At 49.7% G+C, this 20569-nt stretch overlaps 1 protein-coding gene across 1 annotated transcript in view; it reads left to right on the top strand.

The window, feature by feature from the left end:
* The first annotated feature begins 12013 nt into the window (after nt 1–12013).
* The window catches only part of SASH3 (SAM and SH3 domain containing 3), an 81556-nt gene continuing 73000 nt past the window's right edge, over nt 12014–20569 (top strand). Inside the window, exon 1 of the mRNA XM_082263614.1 lies at nt 12014–12204. Coding sequence (XP_082119740.1) covers nt 12148–12204 — 57 coding nt within the window. The 5' untranslated portion in view covers nt 12014–12147. The remainder of the gene's footprint in view (nt 12205–20569) is intronic.

Genomic DNA, 20569 nt, shown 5'->3' with positions numbered 1-20569 from the left:
TTTTTGCATCCACTGGTACCAACGCTGGGGCTTATTGCATCCACTGGTACCAACGCTGGGGGTTATTGCATCCACTGGTACCAACGCTGGGGGTTATTGCATCCACTGGTACCAACAATGGGGGTTATTGCATCCACTGGTACCAATGCTGGGGTTTTTTTGCATCCACTGGTACCAACGCTGGGGGTTATTACATCCACTGGTACCAACGCTGGGGGTTATTGCATCTACTGGTACCAATGCTGGGGGTTATTGTGTCCACTGGTACCAATGTTGGGGGTTATTGCATCCATTGGTACAAACGTTGGGGTTTATTGCATCCACTGGTACCAACGCTGGGGGTTATTGCATCCACTGGTACCAACGCTGGGGGTTATTGCATCCACTGGTACCAACACTGGGGGTTATTGCATCCACTGGTACCAACGATGGGGGTTATTGCATCCACTGGTACCAACGCTGGGGGTTATTGCATCCACTGGTACCAACGCTGCGGGTTTTTGCATCCACTGGTACCATCAATGGGGGTTATTGCATCCACTGGTACCAACGCTGGGGGTTATTGCATCTACTGGTACCAATGCTGGGGGTTATTGTGTCCACTGGTACCAATGTTGGGGGTTATTGCATCCATTGGTACAAACGTTGGGGTTTATTGCATCCACTGGTACCAACGCTGGGGGTTATTGCATCCACTGGTACCAACGCTGGGGGTTATTGCATCCACTGGTACCAACACTGGGGGTTATTGCATCCACTGGTACCAACACTGGGGGTTATTGCATCCACTGGTACCAACGCTGGGGGTTATTGCATCCACTGGTACCAATGCTGAGGGTTTTTGCATCCACTGGTACCAACGCTGGGGGTTATTGCATCCACTGGTACCAACAATGGAGGTTTTTGCATCCACTGGTACCAACGCTGGGGGTTATTGCGTCCACTGGTACCAACGCTGGGGGTTATTGCATCCACTGGTACCAACACTGGGGGTTATTGCATCCACTGGTACCAACACTGGGGGTTATTGCATCCACTGGTACCAACGCTGGGGGTTATTGCATCCACTGGTACCAATGCTGAGGGTTTTTGCATCCACTGGTACCAACGCTGGGGGTTATTGCATCCACTGGTACCAACAATGGGGGTTATTGCATCCACTGGTACCAACAATGGGGGTTTTTGCATCCACTGGTACATTGCACTGTACTTTTGCACTGTAAAGTACTGTAGTATTTTTACTTGTTCACACCAGCAAACCACTTTGTGTAAGAACTTTATTGAAATGTCACATGTTCTATTCCAACAGCGACATTGCGATATGATAGCTTGTATCTCAACCCACCAGGGCTGGGACAAGGGGTGAGCAGAAGAGGTGGCTGCCCTGGGCACTCTGGTATCATGTGAAAGGGGGGTGGAAGGGCACCTTGAGGAGATTGGGGCAGGGGGATTTGTGTTGGGAGGGGGAATCTGGAGGGTGGCAGGGGATAAGAATTGCTCTAGAAGGGGAAGCTATAGGAATAGTGATTTGGGGGATTTGTGCTAGGAGGGGGGATTTGGGGGGGTTGTGCTAGAAGAGGTGAGATGGTAGAGGGGGAAGAAATATGTGTTAGGAGGTGATTTATTTTATTTTTTTTATTTGGGGGGGGGGGGATTTAAGCTAGTATGGATGGTTGGGGGGTATTTATGCTAGAAAGGGAAGTTTGAGGGTGGAAGACTTGTGCTAAGAGGGGGGATTGGGGGGAAAATTTGTGCTGAAAGCGGGGGTTTGGAATGGGGGGGAGAGGATTTGTGCTTAGGGAGGGAGTTTTGAGGGGTAGAGGATTTGTGTTACGATGGATGATTTTTTTTTTTGGGGGGGGGGATGGAGTTGGAGAGAGAGAGGACTTGAGCTTTGATGTGGGGATGGGGGGGAAGATTTGTGCTGGCAGGGGGGATTTCAGCAGGGGATAGATTTGTATGGGGAGGAAGGGGGATTTATGGGGGTAAGCATGCAAATAAGTTCTTGATTTTGTTTTTTTTTTGGGGGGGGGGATTTTTGCTGACACATAATGCTCATACATATTGTGGGGGAGGGAGGGCGTAGTTTGGTATGTTTGCCCTGGCCTCTAAATGACCTTGTCCTGGAACTGCAACCCACAATACTGTAGCCTGTAGTGGGTGGAGCCTGCCTGGTCCCTCCCACAGCTCTGCTCTCCCTCCTTGTGCATGGTGACTGGTCTTGTCTCCGCCCCCTCCGGTAGTTTTCTGCAGGCCGCCTGTACTAGTAGGAGCCTGCCTGGTCCCTCCCACAGCTCTGCTCTCCCTCCTTGTGCAGGGTGACTGGTCTTGTCTCCGCCCCCTCCTGTAGTTTTCTGCAGGCAGCCTGTAGTGGGTGGAGCCTGCCTGGTCCCTCCCACAGCTCTGCTCTCCCTCCTTGTGCAGGGTAACTGGTCTTGTCTTCCTCCCCTCCTGCAGTTTTCTGCAGGCAGCCTGTAGTGGGTGGAGCTGATAGGCCCCTCCCAAACCTCTCCCCCCTGCACAGGCTATGTATAGCACAGCGATGATGTCACTGCTACCTTTACAAGGTAATATCTGGGTTTGTAAAGACAGGAGGAGCACACAAATAGGATTTATATCCTTTCTGACTTGAGAAATGCCGTTTTTTTGTTCCTCTTTAAAAGTATTTTAGCAACTAGAACATGTAATTATGTTTAGTCACTTGGCCGGAGTTCAGCTTTGGTTGTGCAATGCAGAGAGAGCAGATGTTGTTATAGCAAAACAGAAGCTTCTGTGACAACATCCAAACTAACCACGGCACACAATGAATTTTTATTTTCTCACTTCAGTGACAGTGTCTAGGCTGAGATGATGTCATCAGTCTGCTGCAGGCAGGAGGAAGCATTTCCTCAGTCTCCCCTTCTCCACCAGTGACCAGACTGCACCATTGTAACCAGTGCCGGAACAAGGTCATCCAGCGCCCAGGGCAAAGGTGCCAAACTGCAACCCCCCCCCCCCCTTCCCTTAGGGTTAGGGTCAAAGCGCCCCCCCCCCCATCCCTGAAATAAACCATAGCGCCCAGGGCAACTGTCCCTCCTGCCCACCCCTTGTCCCGGCCCTGATTGTAACATTATAACAACTACAGAGTGAGAGGAAGCAGCAGGAGGCTGATCTGTGACAAACAGCAAAAAACTGCACCAGCGCCAGGATTTATATGACTATGGGGTCAATTCACTAACGTTTATCGCATGCAATAACACGGTCACGTGACTACTTTGCATAAATTATCACAGCGCATGCGGTAAATAAAGTGCGCTTGAACAGCCGTAGAGGAGAGAAGATGGCAGATAAACAGGTACAACCTACGTAGGAGGATTTGTTTCCTCTCTATCAGTCACTTCACTGGGTATATGTGAGGGTTTACAACCACTTTATTCTGCTTATATTTTGCCTTTCCCTGGCTCCGCCCTTCCCATCTTATCTGCATGCTAATGACATTAGAAAAATAAAACATTTCTATTTTTATTACATCAATTTATTTTTATACCCGGTGATGTCATCACGGGGTCTCTGTGCTTCGCTGTGCAAGCAGGTGGGAGGGGCAGGCAGGGGGCTGTACATTGCTTCCTGAAAACATCACAGCACCCTGCCTCAGTCACTCCTCTCAGGCCTGATGGAAGCAGTGGGAGGAGCATAGGCGTGCACACAGGGTGTGCCAGGTGTGCCTGAGCACACCCTAATCCCCCTGTGTGTAGCAGATTCCCCATTTAACCCCCTGATATTTCACCCCAAAAAAATCTCCTAATAAATGTGTAAAAAAAGAATTAAAAACTTAAATTGTTAAAATTTATAAAAAATAAAATAATAAAAATAACTACTGACACCAATCTCCGCCCTACTGACAAAGCCCACTGCTCTACCGACACCTCTCACTGCTCTCCCGACAACGCCCACTGCTCTACTGACACCGCTCACTGCTTTACTGACACCGTCCACTGCTCTACTGACACCGTCCACTGCTCTACTGACACCGTCCACTGCCCTACTGACACCGTCCACTGCCCTACTGACACCGTCCACTGCTCTACTGACACCGCCCACTGCTCTACTGACACCATCCACTGCTCTACTGACACCGCCCACTGCTCTATTGACACCGTCCTCTGCCCTACTGATACCGCCCACTGCTCTACTGACACCGTCCACTGCTCTACTGACACTGCCCACTGCCCTACTGACACCACCCACTGCTCTACTGACACCGCTCACTGCTCTACTGACACCGCTCACTGCTCTACTGACACCGTCCACTGCTCTACTGACACTGCCCACTGTATTACTGACACCGCCCACTGCCCTACTGACACCGCCCACTGCCCCACTGACACCGTCCACTGCCCCACTGACAGCGTCCACTGCCCCACTGACATCGTCCACTGCCCTACTGACACCGTCCACTGCTCTACTGACACCGTCCACTGCTCTACTGACACCGCTCACTGCTCTACTAACACCGCCCACTGCTCTACTGACACCGCTCACTGCTCTACTGACACCGCTCACTGCTCTACTGACACTGCCCACTGTATTACTGACACCGCCCACTGCCCCACTGACACCGTCCACTGCCCCACTGACACCGTCCACTGCTCTACTGACACCGTCCACTGCCCTACTGACACCGTCCACTGCTCTGCTGACACCCTCCACTACCCCACTGACACCGTCCACTGCCCCACTGACAGCGTCCACTGCTCTACTGACACCGTCCACTGCCCTACTGACACCGTCCACTGCTCTGCTGACACCGTCCACTGCCCTACTGACACCATCCACTGCTCTACTGACACCGTCCACTGCCCTACTGACACCGTCCACTGCTTTACTGACACCGCCCACTGCTCTACTGACACCGCCCACTGCTCTACTGACACCGCCCACTGCTCTATTGACACCGTCCTCTGCCCTACTGATACCGCCCACTGCTCTACTGACACCGTCCACTGCTCTACTGACACTGCCCACTGCCCTACTGACACCACCCACTGCTCTACTGACACCGCTCACTGCTCTACTGACACCGCTCACTGCTCTACTGACACCGTCCACTGCTCTACTGACACTGCCCACTGTATTACTGACACCGCCCACTGCCCTACTGACACCGCCCACTGCCCCACTGACACCGTCCACTGCCCCACTGACAGCGTCCACTGCCCCACTGACATCGTCCACTGCCCTACTGACACCGTCCACTGTTCTACTGACACCGTCCACTGCTCTACTGACACCGCTCACTGCTCTACTAACACCGCCCACTGCTCTACTGACACCGCTCACTGCTCTACTGACACCGCTCACTGCTCTACTGACACTGTCCACTGCTCTACTGACACTGCCCACTGTATTACTGACACCGCCCACTGCCCCACTGACACCGTCCACTGCCCCACTGACACCGTCCACTGCTCTACTGACACCGTCCACTGCCCTACTGACACCGTCCACTGCTCTGCTGACACCGTCCACTGCCCCACTGACACCGTCCACTGCCCCACTGACACCGTCCACTGCTCTACTGACACCGTTCACTGCTCTGCTGACACCGTCCACTGCCCTACTGACACCATCCACTGCTCTACTGACACCGTCCACTGCCCTACTGACACCGTCCACTGCTTTACTGACACCGTCCACTGCCCTACTGACACCATCCAGAGCTCTACTGACACCGTCCTCTACCCTACTGACACTGTCCACTGCTCTATTGACACCGTCCACTGCCCTACTGACACCGTCCACTGCCCTACTGACACCATTCACTGCTCTACTGACACTGTCCACTGCCCTACTGACACCGCCGACTGCTCTACTGACACGGTCCACTGCTCTACTGACACCGTCCACTGCCCTACTGACACCATCCAGAGCCCTACTGACACCATCTACTGCTCTACTGACACTGTCCACTGCTCTACTGACACTGTCCACTGCCCTACTGACACCGCCGACTGCTCTACTGACACCGTCCACTGCTCTACTGACACCGTCATTGCCCTACTGACACCATCCAGAGCCCTACTGACACCATCTACTGCTCTACTGACACTGTCCACTGCTCTACTGACACCGACCACTGCTCTACTGACACCATCCACTGCTCTACTGACACCGTCCACTGCTCTACTGACACCGCCCTCTGTCTTACTGACACCGTCCACTGCATTACTGACACCGTCCACTGCCCTACTGACACCGCCCACTGCCCTAATGACACCGTCCACTGCTCTACTGACACCGTCCACTACTCTATTGACACCGTCCACTGCTCTACGGACACTGCCGACTGCCCTACTTGCACCGTCCAGTGCATTACTGACACCGTCCTCTGCTCTGCTGATGCCGCCCACTGCTCTACTGACACCGTCCACTGTTCTACTGACACCGCCCACTGCTCTACTGACATCGTCCACTGCTCTACTGACACCGCCCACTGCTCTACTGACACTGTTCACTGCTCTACTGTCACCGTCCTCTGCTCTGCTGATCCTGTCCACTGCTCTACTGACACTGTCCACTGCATTACTGACACCGTCCACTGCTCTACTGACGCTGTCCACTGCTCTGCTGATGCCGTCCACTGCTCTACTGACACCGCCCACTGCTTTACTGACACCGTCCACTGCTCTACTGACAACGTTCTCTGCTCTACTGACACCGTCCACTGCTTTACTGACACCGTCCACTGCCCTACTGACACCATCCACTGCCCTACTGACACCATCCACTGCTCTACTGACACCGTTCTCTGCTCTACTGACACCGTCCACTGCTTTACTGACACCGTCCACTGCCCTACTGACACCGTCCACTGCTCTACTGACACCATTCTCTGCTCTACTGACACCGTTCTCTGCTCTACTGACACCGTCCACTGCTCTACTGACACCGTCCACTGCTCTACTGACACCATTCTCTGCTCTACTGACACCGTTCTCTGCTCTACTGACACCGTCCACTGCTCTACTGACACCGTCCACAGCCCCATTGACCTCATGCTCGCCTCCTCCGCCTCCCTAGCTGTGCCCACCTAATCCGCCTCCCCCACTGACCTCATGCACACCTCATCCACCTCCCCAGCTGTGTCCGCCTACTTCGCCTCCCCCGCCTCCCCAGCTGTGCCCACCTACTCTGCCTCCTCCGCAGACCTCATGCCCGCCTCCTCCACCTCCCTGGCTGTGCCTGCCTACTGTGCCTCCTCCTCTGGCCTCTTGCCCATCTCCTTCTCCCCCCCAGCTGTGCCTGCCTATTCCACCTTCTCCACTGACCTCATGCCCGCCTCCCCAGCTGTTCCCACCTACTCTTCCTCCTCTGCTAACCTCATGCCAGAATCCTCCACCTCCCCAGCTGTGCCCACCTACTCTGCCTCCTCTGCTGACCTCATGCCTGCCTCCTCCACCTACTCTGCCTCCTCAGTTGACCTCATTCCCGTCTCCCTAGCTGTTCCCACCTACTCCGCCTCCTCCACAGACCTCATGCCCGCCTCTGCCTCCCCAGCTGTGCCCGCCTCCTCAACTGACATCATGCCCGCCTCCCCAGCTGTGCCTGCCTCCTCCGCCTTCCCAGCTGTGCTCACCTACTCTGCCTCCTCCGTTGACCTCATGCCCACCTCCTCTGCCTCCCCAGCTGTGCCTGCCTACTTCCCCTCCTTCCCTAACCTCATGCATGCCACCTCCCTAGCTGTGCCCGCCTATTCTGCCTCCTCCTATGACCTCATGCCCTCCTTCTTTGCCTCCCTAGCTGTGCCCGCCCCCCCCAGCTTTGCCCGCCTACTCCACCTCCTCCGCCAACCTCATGGCCACATCCTCCACCTCCCCAGCTGTACTCACCTACTCCGCCTCTTCCGCTGGGCCCTCCTCACAGGCTGAGCTGCTGCTGACCTCCTATGCAGCAGCTGTGACAGATGTCCTCCACGGCTGCTGCTTTCTCTGCAGTTAGTCAGCGCCCCAGCCTTGTGTAGGGCCCCTCATGTTCCCTGACCAGGCTAACGTGAAAGTCAGTGGGCTGTGGTTGCGCCACCTAGGCAGCAGTGAGCCCTAGGCAGATGCCTAGTTCTCCTAGCTCCCTATGGAGAGGTTTTTTGCAAATATAAAAATGCCCTGATGTGTGGGGGGTCACTCTAGAGGGAATAGGCATTTCTCATTTGCATAGACAAGTAGGAGCAGGGCGCTCTTCCCTTTTATTTTTCTTTTGCATGAAGAATACTCTAGGAAAAGCCTACATATGACGCTGAGCCCCATCCCCATGAGTGAAAGGGGCAAGACAAAGACAGTAAGGCTGAGGAGAAAAGTGCTAAATGATGCTGGACATCTGCTACCCGGAAAATGAGGCAAGCTCTCTCTGACTTACTGCAGCTTCTAATGCACATTGTGGGAAGTTGTTTCAGTTCAGGACAGGAGACGGTACAACTGTGCAAGACTTAAGAGGAGGCCGGGGGTCAGATTGTGTGATATAAATGGTGTTTTATGATCTCTTCCTGTAGCTCGGTGTTAATGAGCTAATTCAGCTGTGTGCGGGTTTCTGAATCATTTATAGAAGAAAAGAGATGACAAAGTTCTCTAAAAGTTAAATCCTTGGGATAGAAAGCCGCGTACCGCGCTGTCCCCTCCACAGGAAGTGAGGCTCACCATACAATACATTAAACTCGCTGATTACTGAGAGTGAACTTCTACAGTCTATGCTGCTCTCCTTCTTCCTGTTTTCAGCTGCCAGTGCGGTTTTTACCACCAAAATTCATCATTAGAGCTTTGCAGCGCTGCAAGGCTCAGAACGTCTCTGCAACCAACCAGCAGTGCTCTTGTTATGAAGCAAATGTGAACCCTGAATGGATGACCTTTAGTTTGCACTATGTATCATCATAACCATGTGCCCTTTATTTGAAAGAAAATGCCAGTTTTTACCATTGCTCATCCAGTGTTGCATCTCGTTGCTGCTGACCGCCTGCAGCCTCTTTGCAGCCACTCCCAGTCTACATGCACTCCGGCGATGGCTTAGCCTTTCTCAGGGCAGGTTTGCTGATGGTGACAACGATGGACCATATCTGTGTAATGTGCACTGAAACGGCCGCTTGTGGTCACCAAAAGAAGCCCATGTGGCAGGGTGACCACCACATCTAGCCTGTCTAATGTGGGGGTGCATGTAGAAAATCTCAGGGGGGGGCAAAGGATGGGAGGTCAGTGGGGAAGTGTACAGGGGGGTCAACAGGGCAGGGGATAAGGTTAGCAGTTTGTACGGCAGTGTACAGAGGCTATTGTTTTTAAGCACTGGGCACAGGGGTCTGCAGGGTAGTGGACAGGGGGAAGCAGTGCAGAGGACAGGGGGCAGCAGGACAGTGTACAGGGGGCAGCAGGGTAGTTTACAGGATGTCAGCAGGGCAGAGGACAGGGAGCAGCAGGGCAGAGGACAGGATGTCAGCAGGGCAGTGGATAGGGAGAATCAGGGTCGTATAAAGGGGGTCAGCAAGGCAGTCTACAGGATGTCAGCAGGGCAGAAGACAGGGGACAGCAGGGCAGAGAATAAGGGACAGCAGGGCAGTGTACAGGGGGCAGCAGGGCAGTAAACAGGGGATCAACAGGGAAGAGGATGGGGGCAACAGGGCCATGTACAGGGTGTCAACAGAGCAGAGGACAGGGGGCAGCAGGGCAGTGTACAGGATGCCAGCAGGGCAATGTACAGGGTATCATCAGGGCAATGTTCAGGATGTCAGCAGTACAGAAAACAGGGGACATCAGGGTTGTGTACAGGGTGTCAGCAGGGCAGAGGACAGGGGTAGCAAGGCAGGAGGCAGCAGGGCAGAGAACAGGGGACAACAATGCAGTGTACAGGGGGACAGCAGGGCAGTGTACAGGGGGACAGCAGGGCAGTGTACAGGGGGACAGCAGGGCAGTGTACAGGGGGACAGCAGGGCAGTCTACAGGGGGCAACAGGGCAGTGTACAGGATGTCAGCAGGGCAGAGGACAAGGGGCCGCAGGGCAGAGTTCAGGGGGTCAGCAGGGCAGAGGACTGGGGCCAGCAGGACAGTATACATGGGGTCAACAGGGCAGTGTACAGGGTGTAAGCAGGGTAGTATACAAGGGGTCAGCTGGGCAAAGGATGGGAGGTCAGCGGGGAGGGTGGGGGCTTTTGTGGGTGCAACTGAAATCTTAGGAGGCATAGCCCACCCCAGCACCCCCCAGTTTGAGCCATGCTGGGAGACAGGGACTGAGTGTTGTCACCCTATAATAATAAGTGCCTGAACAAGGACCTCCATGTTAGGATCACCAGAGATTATTTTAATAAAAGATGCATATCAAGTAAAGTTGCAAATGCTTTTTCAAATTAAAACACATTAAAGAGAGTTTAGTGTTTGGGTTTGGTCATGTGTGTACAGTACTTGTATAAATAGGGGCAGAATGGCCTGAAAAGTGGGCGTGATCTGGGCAGGACCACCCAGAAAGCGGGCATTTTAGGTGTAGGCCAGGGGCAGGGGTAATAGTTTCCTGGGGGTCCCGGCCAAACAAAAATTTTCTCTGAAAAGATCAGGAAGAAATGGAAGGTTCCGGAGGATTGGTAGATATCATGTTTTTGGGTTTGGTCAACCTCAGAGTGACCAAGAAAAGAGTTTTAAAGTTTCTGAGCGACCAAAGGGATTGGTTAAAATCCATATCAGTTTTTTCTTTTTGGAAATGTACACTGTAGACACAACAGATTTCCTTTCTATTCCTGTTCTGGGGACAAATCAAAATTTTAAGTGATTTTTCCATCACTTTCAATCACAGTTATCATGACCAACAGGGCTTAGAGAACACAAATCTCCCTAAAGGGGGCGCCCATCACCAATTCATCTTTTGAGGTGCCCCCTGATAGGTCACTTTGATGGCAGATCCCATTAAATTTGAAGATGCCCTATTGGGTTCTTTGCCATCCTTGGCCATAATGGTCATTCTATATGCCTTGTCCAAAGTATTGAGGGCCTCAGTTCTCCATCTCTTGCTGACCTGTGTTCTTTATTTGCGTGTTAATTTAATGTACAACCGGGCTTAGAGATTGCGAATCTCTCTAAAGGGGACACCCATCGCCACTTCATCTAAAACTTAAAAAAATGTATTAGATACACATTTCATTGTGAAGTTGTGTGCTCCTCGAGGTGCCCCCTGACAGGTCAACTTGATGGAGACTCAACTAAACTGGAAGATGACCCATTGAGTTCTCTGCCATCCTTGGCAGTGCTTTAAGTGGGCCGGTATGCACTGGTACTCAGTACCGCCACTTTCAAATATGGCTCTTGAGCATACCGCCACCTCTCCTTGCACCTTAGCGTACCAGTACGCTCATTTTGGACATCTGCACCCTCAATTGCCCCCCCCCCCAAGAATATTTTCCACTCCAGAGCCAGACCAGTCACCACCAGTGAGTCCCCCTGCTTCGGAGTCCCAGCCCAGGCCAGGGCGGGGTGCTCTGTGGTGACCCTGATGTGGGGTGGGGCGAAAAAATGTATAGGCTATAATAGAGTATCGGCACCTCTTTTGGGCCACTTAAAGCACTGATCCTTGGTCATAGTGGCCATTTGATATGTGTTGTCTGCAGTATCAAGAGTCCGGCTTCTGCATCTCTTTGAAGCCCAGGTTCTTCATTTGCATGCTAATTCCATTGTCATAAATCTCCCTAAAGGAGCCACCCATCACCACTTCATCTGAAACTAAAAGATTTTGTCATTAGATACACTTTATTTGTGAAGTTGCATGCTCCTTGAGGTGCCCCCTGAAAGGTCATTTCGATGGCAAATCCAATAAAATTGGGAGATGAACTGTTGGGTTCTCTGCCATCCTTGGCTGTTGTGGTCATTCTATATGCCTTGTCCAGAGTAATGAGGGTCTCACTTCTCCGTCTCTTGCAGACCCATGTTCTTCATTTGTGTGCTAATTCTTTGGTTTCCTTCCTTATTCTCAGGTCCCCTCCGTCTCAGTCATCTGCAACCAACCCGAGCACAAAGCTGTGTTTTTTGGAAAGTCACGTGACTCTGCTTCCTGTCGAAGTTTCTGCACCCTGAACAAGCCAGGCAGCAATAGTAACACCAGGCAGACAATCCATCGCTTCTCGGCACCGAGCCCGGCCAAGCAGGTGGAGAGATGTTGAGACGGAAGCCCTCCAATTGTTCGGACAAAGACCCCTCTCAGAAAAAGAAGGTGAGGCACGTTACCTCGTTGATTGCAAATTTGAAAAATTTTGATCTGAATGTGTTCGTGTTGATCTCTCTGGTTGGCAGTACCAAACAATTCATGAATCTGGCCAATCAGAGTGCAAACATTGTATGATAGTCAACAAACTGGACAAACCTAAAGATAGTCAATAGAATCAACAATCTGCCCATTTATCTAATTTGCAAACCAATTCGCTTATCCCTATTCACCAGTTGTTCCATAAAATTACTCTTCAATTACTATATAATCAAGATTGGGCTTATTTATTTGAATAATATAAAGACTTTTATTATGAAGTTTTTTTTTTTGCTATTATTGTGTATAGGGGTTTATATTATTAATTTGGTGCATGTAGGTTTATATTACTATTATTGTTTATATAGGTTTATATCACTTTTATTTTGTGTATAGGTTTATATTACTATTATGGTGCATATAGGTCTATATTACTATATTACTATTATTATTTATATAGGTTTATATCACTATTATTTTGTGTATAGGTTTATACTACTATTATGGTATATATATGTTTATATTACTATTATTTTATGTATAGGTTTATATTACTATTATTTTGTATATAGATTTATAATACTACTATATAGGTTTATATCACTATTATTTTGTATATAGATTTATTTTACTATTATGGGATATATAGGTTTATATAACTTATTTTGTGTATAGGTTTACATTACTATTATGGTATACAACTATTATTTTGTGTATAGGTTTATATTACTATTATGGTATTTATAGATTTATATATCACTGCTATTTTGTGTAAAGGTTTATATTACTATTATGGTATAAATAGGTTTTTACCACTATTATTTTGTATATAGGTTTATATTACTAATATGGTATATATAGGTTTGTATTACTATTATCTTGTGTATAGGTTTATATCACTATTATTTTGTATATAGATTTATATTATTATTAAGGTATATATAGGTTTATATTACTAATATTTTGTATATAGATTTAATTATTGTATAATTGTGTTAATTATTTTTTTGGACCATTCAGGCAAAGCAAATTGAAATTTCATTGTATGTCTTAGTCTTATTATAGGCAGCACGATGGATTAGGGGTTAGCACTTTTGCCTTGCACTGCTGGGGCTCAAATCCCAATAAGGACCTGCATGGAGTTTGCATGGTCTCCCTGGGTGTCCCCCCCACTCACTCCAAAGGCGCTGGCTCCTGCCTAATCAGGGCCTAGTATGTGTGTGTATATGCATGTGAGAAAGGGAACTTAGATTGTATGCTCCTTTAGAACAGGTACTGATGTAGAGTGCTGTGCACAATGTTGATGCTAACTTGTACAAATAAAGTATTACTATTCTTTCTGAATTATAGGTATATCTCTGGACTCTATAATTATAGCAGTGGATTGATTAAAACAAATTGCATCAAGTATTCACACAGCTATCATGAATAATCCTGTTAATTTGCCAAATGTGTATTTCCTATGATTGTCAGCTCCATCTATTGGCCATAATGTGCTTTTTCATTGATTGAGGAATTTCAGGACAATGCTGCATTATGGCCACTAGATGGAGCTGAAAATCATAGGAAATGAAGTGGATTATTTGTGAAAGTTGTGTGAATGCTTAAGGCCTTTTTATTTTATAAATACACTGCTATAGCTTCCTTTTAAATAATAGTATGAGTCCAGCGATTACTGTCTGTACCTACTGTAGGTACAGACTGTTTGTACCTTACAGATTACTGTCTATACCCAGAGATCACTGTCAATACATACAAAAAATGTAAAAAGTTGATTTCCTATGATCATCAGCTCCATCTAGTGGCCATAATGTGTTTGTTTCTTTGATTGAGGTATTTTTTAGGACAATACTGCTAATGGAGCTAATGTTCATAGGAAATAAACATTACCATTTTTTTTATATATAAATAGACTTCACAGTTTATTTTTAAAATATTTGATGCTACTTTCATATTTTAACTTGCTTGATGTTTCATTATAATATTTTAGATATACAGTTTACTACATTATATTTCATGTAGTATTTTTACAGTTTAGTACATTCTCTCTTTATTGTGGGTGTACAGTATGTACTAATGTAGCCACCACCTTTACATAACAACTGTTGAGATAAGAGGATAAGTAATATGCTAAGACTGTTGTCAATCAACCTGAACCTAATAAATGTTTGATTTATAAAGAAAAACCGTATCCCAATGACTATGCAACATTATTAAGCAGGGGGAGGAGCCTGCATATATAATGAGTAAATCTGCGGTGGTGGTGGTGAGGGTGTGGGATCAGTGGCAGTGGTGGTGGTGGGGGGGGGGGTGGGAGCGGTGGTGGTGAGGGGGGTGGGATAAGTGGCAGCGGTGGTGGTGAGGGGGGTGGGATAAGTGGCAGCGGTGGTGGTGAAGGGAGGTGGGATCAGTGGCAGCGGTGGTGGTTAGGGGGGTGGGATAAGTGGCAGCGGTGGTGGTGAAGGGAGGTGGGATCAATGGCAGCGGCGGTGGTGAGGAGGTTGGGATCAGTAGCAGCGGTGGTGGTGAGGGGGGGTGGGATCAGTGGTGGTGGTGGGGGGGGGAGTGAGATCAGTGGCAGTGGTGGTGGTGAGGGGGGGTGGGTTCAGTGGCAGCAGTGATGGTGATGTGGGGTGGGATCAGTGACAGCGGTGGTGGTGGTGAGGGGGGGTGGGACCAGTGGCAGCGGTGATGGTGGTGAGGGGGTGGGATCAGTGGCAGTGGAGGTGGTGAGGGGGGTGGGATCAGTAGCAGCAGTGGTGATGAGGGGGGGTGGGATCAGTGGCAGCGGTGGTGGTGAGGGGGGTGGGATCAGTGACAGCGGAGGTGGTGAGGGGTGTGGGATCAGTAGCAGCGGTGGTGATGAGGGGGGTGGGATCAGTGGCAGCGGTGGTGGTGAGGGGGGGTGGGATCAGTGGCAGTGGTGGTGGTGAGGGGGGTGGGATCAGTGACAGCTGTGGTGGTATTGGGGGGTGGGGTCAGGGGCAGTGGTGGTGGTGGTGGTGAGGGGGAGTGGGATCAGTGGCAGTGGTGAGGGGGAGTGGGATCAGTGGCAGCGGTGGTGTCATCCTCCCACCACCACCTCTTACTAATGCCCCCCCCCAAGAGTGGCAGCGGTAGTGGTGAGGATGTGGGATAAGTGGCAGTGGTGGTGGTGAGGGAGGTGGGAGAAGTGGTAGCGGTGGTAGTGAGGGGGAGTGGGATCAGTGGCAGTGGTGGTGGTGAGGGGGGGGGGGGATTAGTGGCAGCAGTTGTGTCATCCTCCCACCACCACCTCTTACTACCCCCCCCCCCCACCACAGATCTCATTCCTATTCCTATCTGTTGTAGAGGTGATGGGGGGAATAGGGATGAGATCTGTGGTGGGGGGATCAGTAAGAGGTGGAGGCTGGGATCAGTTGCAATGGCAGTTTGTCACTTATTTTTCAGTCAGTCGATTCCCCCTTAGTATTCACATGCCTCCAGGGATCCCTCTGTGTCATGGGGTCTCCTTGCAGATGGGAGAGTTCCTCCCCCTTAACTCTATTGGTGTCAGCTGACCTTTTTTTTTGTCAGTGTCCTCCTCCGCCTCCCTACGCGGCTTCTCTTTCTCTCTGGAGAGGATAAGGGGGGCTCCAGACTCCGAAGACTCCAGTGCTCAGCTCAGTCTCTCCTCAGCAGCCGGCCTAACTCCCTGTATGGCGGAACAGACAGGCGGGCGGCCCCCTACCAGAAGCACAGCCAGGACAAACGGCCCCCCACAGTGGCGGAACTCCAGGCCCCAGTTGCAATGGCGACTACTGCGACCCTGGTAGTTCCGCCACTGGCAGACAGTCTGAATGTAAATCAAGCAATGTTTACAGTGGTTTGGGCCTCTGATGACGAATATCAAAGCATGGGGAAAGTCAAAAGCAGAAGTAAGAGGTTATAGTTACAAAGTCTTTGTGTTTCTGGATAAACATAATTGAAAGTAATAATGAATTGTAAAAGTCCAGTTCTCCAACCTCCTGGCTATCCAGGCTGTATAGTCCCTGAGCCGGTCCCTGCACACACTCACCATGTTGTCTCACTCAGCCTTGTGACCAGGACTTTTTTGGGAACGCACTGAACTTCAGCACTGAATGTATGTAATGGCAAGGGGTGCTGGGGTGTACTAGAAGGTCTATTGATAATGGGGGATCTATTGTTCCTGGAGGGGATCTGTTTTTGCATGGCAAAGGTCTATTATTGTTGCTGGTGGAGGATCTTTTGTTGCTGGGGGGCGCTTATGTTGCTGATGGGGTAAGTTGTTGCTGGAAGGGATCTACTGTTGAGGGAGGGATCTAATGTTGCTGGCTGTTAGAGAATCTATTGTTTCCAGAGGGCATCTATTTTTGCGTGGCAGTCTATTGTTGCTGAGGAGGTCTATTGTTGCTGGTGGGAGAACTATTGTTGTTGGTTGGGTTTATGTTGCTGGGGGGGGGGAGTCAGTTGTTGCTGGGAAGGATCTATTGTGGTCTATTGTTGCTGTCCTTTGGAGAGTCTATAAATGCTGGGATGATGCTGAGAAATTTGTTTTTGCTGCTGGGTTCAAGTGCATCCCCAGCACCCAGGGTAAGAATGCCAAACAGCGCCCCCCCCCAAAAAAAAAAATCTATAACCATTATGTGTCAACAAAAATCCTCTCCCCAAAATGTGAGCACTAGTCTTCTCACTTACCTCCTAAGCATAAATTCCCTTTTCAAGCCAAAATCTTCCAATACAAACACCCCCCCCAACCCCCCGCAAATCACTTCTCTTAGCACTTATGCTCCCTCCCCCAAATTTCTCCTTCTAGCACAAATCCCCCCAGTCATCCCTACGAGCATAAATCTCAGCCCCTCCAAATCCCCCTCACCCAGCAAGATCTCTCCCAAATCCACTCTCCTAGCACTAATCCTCCCCCCCCCCCACCCCCAATTTTCTCTTCTAGCACAAGTTCCTTCAATCGTCTCTACTAGCACAAATCCCCCCCCCCCCCCATAAACCCCCCTTCCTAAAATAAATCCACTCTCCTAGTACAAATCCCCCCCCCAATCACCCAATCACCCATTCTAGCACAACCCACCAAAATCCCCATCGCAACCAGGGTAGCTTCCCCTCCTGCCGACCCCTTGTCCCAGCCCTGACTGGGGTCTATTGTTGCTGGGAGAATCTATTGTTGATGGGGGGTCTACTGCTTTTGGCTGCAGGAGGATCTATTTTACTTCTTTTCTTATTATTAACAAATTTCATACAAATTATCACCTCAAAATGATACTTGGTTCTGTATTCTTTAAAAGGGGCGGTACTGGGAGGTGGGTGGGGGGTGAAACCAAGGGATGGTGCTCAGAGGTGGGTAGGGGGAGGAGACAAGAATGACTCAGAAGGGGGGTTCCTGAGAAAAAAAAAAGCCCTGCGTGTGATAAACAAAACTGGCTCCTGCGTGATAATTACTCACAGTCTCTGGTAAGGGCCTGCTCCGATTGGCTCTCCTTGAGGCCAGAAGACACTGTCCCAGTGTCTGTTACTCGTGCAGCAACTTGTCTCCAGAGAAAAAGCCCTGAACCATAGACAGCCTCTATACCAGCGATGGTGAACCTTGGCACCCCAGATGTTTTGAAACTACATTTCCCATGATGCTCAACTACACTGCAGAGTGCCTGAGCATCATGGGAAATGTAGTTCCAAAACATCTGGGGTGCCAAGGTTCCCCATCACTGCCCTATACTATAAGACTTGAGCACACCTGCACAATCAGGGTGCTGGTTTCCAGTAAAATGTGGACCCAGTGATACTCTTCAAAGCCTCTGGACTCCAGAACCCAATCCTTGAGAAAATGGCAAAACAAGTTTTGTCCTCTCAGAGCCGACATCCTGGAGCCCTTCAACCTGCATAAGCAAGAACCCTGTATAACATCCAACCCTTCTGATACCATGACAAGTCACAGCACTGTCACTAAATGCTATGGGCCAAGGGGGGCGGCAGACGGACCACACCATACCCCCCCCCCCCCAGACCACACCAGCTCCAGCACGCACACCTAACCCCCCCGATCGAAGGCTCACTCACCTTGGGCAGGCAGTAGTCTCCTCAATGGGCTTCCCCTGCATCTCATCCCTCCTCCTCCTCCTCCTCCTTGGCCAATAGGATGACTTCTCTATTCAGCCAATTGGGAAACAGGTCTCAGGACCCGCTTCCTGATTGGCTAGGAGGAGAATCAGTGTGGCAATAGCGAATATTAATTTGCTACTGTCACACAACTTGGTGGGCTCAGGGTGCAGTGCTCTGCGCCCCAAGCCCACCCTTTTTTTAAGCCTATTAGAGCCTCTGGCTCTAATCACATGCTTAAAAAAAAAAAAACCCTATTGGAATCCATGCGTCTGTCATCCAGCATTAGGGGGCCGGACGCATGGATAGGGGGGGGGCGGTTCCCCTGCGCCCCCCAATGGACGGGCCGCCACTGATATAGTACTGTGCAAAAGTTTAAAGGCAGGTGTAAAGAAATGCTATAAAGTAAGATTTTTTTCAAAAATGTATATTTTAATGGTTTATTTTTTTATCAATTTACAAAATGCAAAGTGGGCGAACTGAAGAAAAATCTGAACTAAATCTGAATTAAATCAATATTTGGTGTGACTACCCTTTGACTTCAAACCAGCATCAATTCTTGCACTTGCACACTTTGTACACTTGCACAATGTTAGGGATTTTGCATAGGTGTGCGCAGCCTATTGCATTAGGGTGTGCACCCCAAAGTTTAAATACACATGCATGTGTTTGCCTACATGTACATGGCCCCAATACATTACTCTCCCTGCTGGCAAAGTGAAATAGAAGTGTGTGGCACTTCTCTTATGGCAGAGCAGGTCCAAGGGAGATCTTTCCCATCTCCTCACTGGCAAACAGAGCGATAATGCTAATGTGCCCTAGGTGATTAGGGTGTGCCCAGGCACACCCGGCACACCCTGTGCGCACGCCTATGGGATTTTGTAGGATTAGAATCAGGTGTATGATTACCCAAATATTCCAACCAGGTGCTAATGATCATCAATTTTTTATGTAGGTTGAAACACAGTCATTAACTGTAACAGAAACTGCTGTGTAAGAGGCTTAAAACTGGGTGAGGAACAGCCAAACTCTGCTACTAAGACAAGGTTGTGGAAGGCAGTTTCATGTCACAGGTAACATAGTTACATAGTTAATTTGAAAAAAGACACAAGTCCATCTGGTTCAATCAATAAAAAAAAAAAAATAAATCCTACAATACCATATACACAATCCTATACCCACAGTTGATCCAGAGGAAGGTGAGAAACCCCAGCAAAGCATGATCCAATTTGCTGCAGCAGGGGAAAAATTCCTCCCTGATCCCCCAAGAGGCAATCAGATATTCCCTGGTCAGGTCATACACCATGGCAAGAGTGAGCACAGCAACAAGACACAACTGGATCCTATACCTGGATCAACTGCGGGTATATAAATGTGTATATGGGATTGTATGGTTGGGTTTTCAATACTGGTATTTTTTTTTTTGTTTTTTTATTGGTTGAGCCAGATGGGCTCTTTTTTCATCCTGACTATGTAACTATGTAAGGTAGTTATACTACGTCAACAAGGACTCTCCCAGTCAAAGATTTCAAAGAAAACTGGGGTTTCAATATGTGCTGTTCAACCTCTTTTGAAGAAGCACAAAGAAACGGCAATGATGAGGATTGAGGACCGTAAACGCAGTGCCTGGGTAACGTTGAGGAGCGTAGATGCAGTGGTCGGGTAACGTTGAGGACTGTAGATGCAGTGGTCGGGTAACGTTGAGGAGTGTAGATGCAGTGGCCGGGTAACAATGAGGAGTGTAGATGCAGTGGTCGGGTAACGTTGAGCGTAGATGCAGTGGTCGGATAATGTTGAGGAGCGTAGATGCAGTGGTCGGGTAACGTTGAGGAGTGTAGATGCAGTGGTCGGGTAACGTTGAGGAGTGTAGATGCAGTGGTCGGGTAACGTTGAGGAGTGTAGATGCAGTGGTCGGGTAACGTTGAGGACCGTAGACGCAGTGGCCGGGTAACGTTGAGGAGTGTAGATGCAGTGGCCGGGTAACAATGAGGAGTGTAGATGCAGTGGTCGGGTAACGTTGAGGAGTGTAGATGCAGTGGCCGGGTAACGTTGAGGAGCGTAGATGCAGTGGTCGGGTAATGTTGAGGAGTGTAGTGGCCGGGTAAAGTTGAGGAGCGTAGATGCAGTGGCCGGGTAACGTTGAGGAGCGTAGATGCAGTGGTCGGGTACCGTTGAGGAGAGTAGATGCAGTGGCTGGGTAACATTGAGGAGCGTAGATGCAGTGGTCGGGTAACGTTGAGGAGCGTAG

This window comes from Pelophylax lessonae (genome assembly GCF_965119305.1).
Source record: "Pelophylax lessonae genome assembly, chromosome: 7".
Classification (NCBI taxonomy): Eukaryota; Metazoa; Chordata; class Amphibia; order Anura; family Ranidae; genus Pelophylax; species Pelophylax lessonae.
Note: the sequence above shows the minus strand (reverse complement) of the source record. Positions and strands in the feature narration are given on the sequence as shown.